This window comes from Nicotiana tabacum, chromosome 13, assembly GCF_000715075.1.
Source record: "Nicotiana tabacum cultivar K326 chromosome 13, ASM71507v2, whole genome shotgun sequence".
Lineage (NCBI taxonomy): Eukaryota > Viridiplantae > Streptophyta > Magnoliopsida > Solanales > Solanaceae > Nicotiana > Nicotiana tabacum.
The window spans coordinates 11,081,412-11,086,596 of record NC_134092.1 but is presented as its reverse complement, the minus strand read 5'-3'; the positions used below and the strand labels follow the sequence as shown (position 1 = coordinate 11,086,596).

General features: G+C 36.6%; 1 protein-coding gene across 1 annotated transcript; it reads right to left on the bottom strand.

Annotated features, from left to right (window-relative positions):
• Nucleotides 1-306: 306 nt before the first annotated feature.
• LOC107784882 (laccase-12-like) lies at nt 307-3,035 on the bottom strand. Its single transcript, XM_016606072.2, has 6 exons — nt 2,856-3,035; nt 2,613-2,764; nt 2,248-2,492; nt 1,984-2,112; nt 866-1,822; nt 307-750 (listed from the first exon to the last, which is right to left on the bottom strand). Exons 1-6 carry the CDS (start codon nt 2,964-2,966, stop codon nt 620-622), a joined length of 1,725 nt encoding a protein of 574 aa, XP_016461558.1. The 5' UTR covers nt 2,967-3,035; the 3' UTR covers nt 307-619.
• Between the last annotated feature and the right edge of the window lie 2,150 nt (nt 3,036-5,185).

The window sequence follows — 5,185 nt, the reverse complement described above, 5'->3', positions numbered from 1 at the left end:
TAGTGTTAGAGCCGTAGAAGCAGCCACTAGTGTTTGTATTACCCTAGGGTAGGATGTCTACATCAATACCCTTGAGGTGCGACCCTTTCCCGCACCCTGCGTGAACGCGAATGCCTTGTGCACCGGCTGCCCTTTCACATTGCACTTGCATAGCAGTACTGATTTGTGGAGGGATAATCAAGTTTACTATAGAAACTGCCTGGTGCACAAGTTAATTTGTAGCATTGTAGAAACTGCCTTGCATAGCAGTACTGATTTCTTGAGACAGGCAGTTTGTAATTGTTGTACTGATTTGTGGAGGGATAATCAAGTTTACTAAAAAATTCCATTAAATTCTTCTCTATTAATTTCACTAGAATTACAAAATACAACTTTCGTAATCTGGGGATATTCTGAGCTTGATGCTGAATTGATTTAGGAGTATTGCCACTATCTTAATCCAGCCATCTATCAAAAAATCAAAGAGGAAATTCAAGTATATATGGGGGTGGGGGAAGGATTATAGTACAGCAAAAAAGAACTAGCCCCATTGTAGGGAAGATCATTTAGAATGGCTAAAACAATTAAATTGGTTTCTCTAGGGCTTGACTGTTGTATAATGTTGTTCTTGTTGCAGTTGTCAACAGACAGGAAGATCTACTGGAGGAGCCTCCAATGATTCCAATTCACTAACTCCGTTTTCGACGATGAACGCCATGCCCAAACCCCAGCCAATGTGAACATCCAAGTGACAGTGCATTAGCCACACTCCTGTTTTAAGTTAATATTGTAAGTTAATTTGTAGCATTGAAATGTGACATGCTATAGAAAAGCGCTGGAGATAGTTAGAGATATAAGTACTTGTTTCACTATCGATTTCCGTTACCTGGATTGTCCGCAACGAATCTGATAACTGCCCATCCTTTGACGGGTACACTGGCCGTGTTCCTGAGAGGTGGATCAACAAGGTTGAATTTAGCTGCATCTCTTTTTGGATTAAAGTTACCGAAACCCTCTGCAATGATGTAAAAATCATATCCGTGAAGATGAATTGGGTGGTTTTCAGCTGTGAATATACTTGTCCCCTGTAACACAACTTGCACTCTTGCCCCATATTTCAGCTTGTACAGCTTTGTTCCTCGAATAGGTTGCCATAGTGACCGGCTTACATTGCCTGTATAATCAAATTTTACAGGTGGTTTTGCTGGAAAATCAGTTGAGAATACACCAGGTATGCCTTGGTGATGTGCTTGTAGCAGTGAAAAGTTGGATGGTAGAACAAATGATACGTTGTTCATACTGGCAGTGAATCTAGTTCCATTTGGACCTTGACAGTTTCTGGAGCGAGCGCCTCTTGGGCAGTTGTTGAGTCCTAGCCCAACAGTGAAGAACAGATTTTCGTCGATATCAGTGGGCACCTCGACCTTTCTTGGGCTTCTGAATTTGGTTGTGAAGGCTGTTGCAGTGGCCGTGTCATTATATGCTGGTAAAGATGGGGAAACTGGATTTGTCTTGACACAATTCAAAGAACAAGAAGATGTCTTGTACTCAAGGATGGCAGTGGTAGTGGTATTATCAAAAGGGGCGCCTTGAGCACTTGCGTAGGCACGTGCTGCCATGTAGTATTTGGCTGGTTGCTGGTCGGCTTTGATCAGGACATCAGTTGTCTGGCCTGGTCCGAGCATAAGGACTGATGTTGTGAAGGGTTTAACATAAGAGGCATCTGCTCCAACAACAGTAAGCTTGTGGTTGGCCACAGTAAAGAAAAGTTGTTGATTGAGTGCAGCATTGATAACTCGGAGGAGGTTGGTTTCGCCAGTGTCCACATGGACTGTGGTGGTATCTGCATTAACATGATTTCTATGTAAGTGAACACTAGTGTAACATGGTTTGGTGGAAATTAGGCTTTATACTATGTGTAGACTTTCTTCTATAATTTGATATTTTAAGAGTATTAGATGGTTTCATTCTTGGTACTTCAAATATTTTGAGATTAGAACTAACCTTTACTTGAACACTTGTAGAGATCACCTGGTTGACCATTGATGGTGTATGCATCAGATACATTTGGAGCTGCTCCTGTTCTTGTTGCTCGTCTTACAACGTCAATAGGGTTTGTATCCCACCACTCACCTAATCATCATCGTCAAACTATCATTTCAACGAAATTTCTAAAAAACAGAATATATGAGAAAATGCATAACTAGTACTATTTGTTTTCAGAAATGATCAAAGCTTTTGGTATTGAAGAGAAGGTAGAAGTAGTACCAAGCATAATTGGTGTTTCTCTTTTGGGCTTAACAAATGGATAGGATTCTCCTTCTTTTGGATGGATTATTAGAGCTCCATAAACCGTAGCCCTGAGCCACGAGCTGTGAGCATGCCACCAGAGAGTTCCTTCCTGTCCTTGAATTGTAAACTGGTAAGTGTAACTCTTTCCTGGTCTAATCGGACACTGAGTGACAAATTCTGGTCCATCTGCCCATCCTGTTCTCATTTGCCTTACTCCATGCCTTTTGATACACAACAAAGTAGCATAAAAATGTCAAAGAAAATGCCATTACATATAATCGCTTCTATTTTATTTGCGTAACATATATCAGTTAATCTGAGTTCTGCATGCATCAATTTACCAGTGAATAGTGACATTATATCGAGCTTTGTTGACAACGTTTACAACGAGAGTGTCCCCGTTGTTTACTTCCAGTGTTGGTCCAGGGAATTGTCCGTTCACCGTTATGGTGTTGTGAGTTTTGCACAGCCTCTTCACTGGTGTTGCTTGAATCTGTTACAAAAAGCAGAGGTCAGTATCATATAGTTTGTAACATTTACGACATGTTAGGAAATTTAATGAATGGAAATCTTGGATAGCTTACAACAAAATCATGGTAGTGAGTTTTCGCAGATGCCGCATTTGCCGAGAGAAGCAAAATGCATATAAAGAAGAAAGAACTCAAAGGGTTGGCAATGCTTTTGAAAGCCTCCATTTTTTTTCCTTCTCTTAAAACTCTTTCTGAGTATTAGTAGATGCAATTCAATGGTTGTTTGTGAATTGAATCTATGCTTTTATAGGGAGAAAAGAAGAGAGAACTAAGTAGTCTAAGGTTTGACAGATTATGTTTTCAAAACTTAGTTCAACCCTGTAGAAGGTGTTGGTTCAACCACTTAGCCTATCTCTAACTGCAGTAATTTTCATGAATAATGCTTACATTATAAGACTTTTTCTTTGAGTTTGTTATATTCTCAATTTTCAAGGAAACATCATTTTTATGGTTTTTGCTTAACATTAACGATGTGCTTTTTATCCAACAAACTTTGGTGTTATGATTATATACCATGTATCCTGGCTAGTCTATCAGAAAACTGAAGGAAATTTCTGCTCTTTGTTAGATAACTGGCAGTTTATTTAATTTATGACATCAAATTACTATATTAGCTAAAGCTATTGTGATATATAAGAAATAAATATACCGTAGATTATATTTCAAATCCAACGAACCAGTAGCTGCAAACCATAATTTGCATTGCTTATTACTTCTTAAACTCTAAAAAGCAGTGACCAAGAATTGGTTAAAACGTAAAAATCTATTAGTAGGTCATAGAAGTCATAGGTTGGTGTCGCACGACAAGATCTTTACTAGAATTAGAAAAAAGAAATAAATTTTGAAGGTTAGGCTTATTACTCCTATTAGATACTTGAATATGTATTTGGATTTGGACGGGAATTTTGGCGCACTAATAAAAAATTGTATCATGTGACTAGAAAGTCGCGGGCTTAAATTGTAAAAATAATATTACTGTGGCTACGTGCATAACACCCAATACGGTCCGGGTCTGACCCTTACTTCCTCGAGTCATGCGCATAGCAAAAACTAGTGCACCAAACTGCTTTATTTAAAAATAGATAAGGGTAGCTCGGTGCACAAGGCATCCCACGTTCACGCAGGGTTTGAGGAAGGGCCACATCCCAAAAGAATATGATATAGACAGCCTACCATAATGCAAATATTAGTGACTACTTCTGCTGCTCGAATCCGTAACTTTATATCGCGTAGAGACAACTTTACCGTTATTGCATGGCTCCTAGACTCTTTTATTTTAGTGGAAGTAAAATATGCTACTAACCCAAATTGGATGAAGTCTAGAGGGTGAAATCAAAGATGGCAAAAGGTCATCTTCAGTTTGTTGTGTCTAATAAAGTACTCGGTTAAAGATGTGATTGGTTCTGTATTCTAACTAGAAATTTAGTTAGAGAAATCTAAAACGACAAGCCTTAGATTTAATAAATGATGTGCTTAAGTAGGTGGTCTGTCAAAAAACCACATTCCCTCATCCTTTGACTTCTTCCTTTCTCTTTTTCTTTTTTTGCACAATTGAAAAGGAAAAGTTCTAAAGACGTACTTACGTACGTTATGTCAGCAATTTGTGCTTATACAGAGCCAACGTGTTATATTATTTTTATTCTTTTTGTGTTCTAGAAGTATACACCCACACACACATATATATATATATATATATATATATATATATAACTCTGTAAGATATTTTTTAATGCAATTTTAATAGGAAAAAGACAATGTATAGCCGCTCTCAAAATAATAGGCGGAAAATATATATATATATATATATATATATATATATATATATATATATATATATGTGTGTGTGTGTGTGTGTGTGTGTGTGTGTGTGTTATATACAAAAAATATACAAATTTTATAAACTTTTTCGGCTATTGAATATAAATAGTTTCTGGTGCGGACTACAAATGATAATACCCCGCATTTGGTGCTACTAATTCTGTGTGAGGGGCAGATGTAAATTGTAATTTGTAGGTAATATTTTATTGAGTTAAATTAATCTTTTTAAAAGCATATAATTTGTGCTAACTCTGAATTTATTACTGCAAAGAGAAATAGAGGGAGCAGCTGTTATTAACTTTTTGAAAGTTTTTACTATTTGATGAGTCAAACAAACTTTTTCATATCTTTTTAAAAATTTATAAAAAGCTTAATTCGGTACTTTTATCTAGTTTGTACTTTTGTAAATTACTTTATATAAAAATTTAAAATAAAAAGAAGTAATGCTCAAAATGATATAAAAATTGAAGGCTTGACTCCTCCTTAGGCTTTCATTCTTTTTCAAAACGAAGATCAATCTACATGCCAAATCTTTGTCTTTAAAGTTTAGGATTATTTGAACTTCA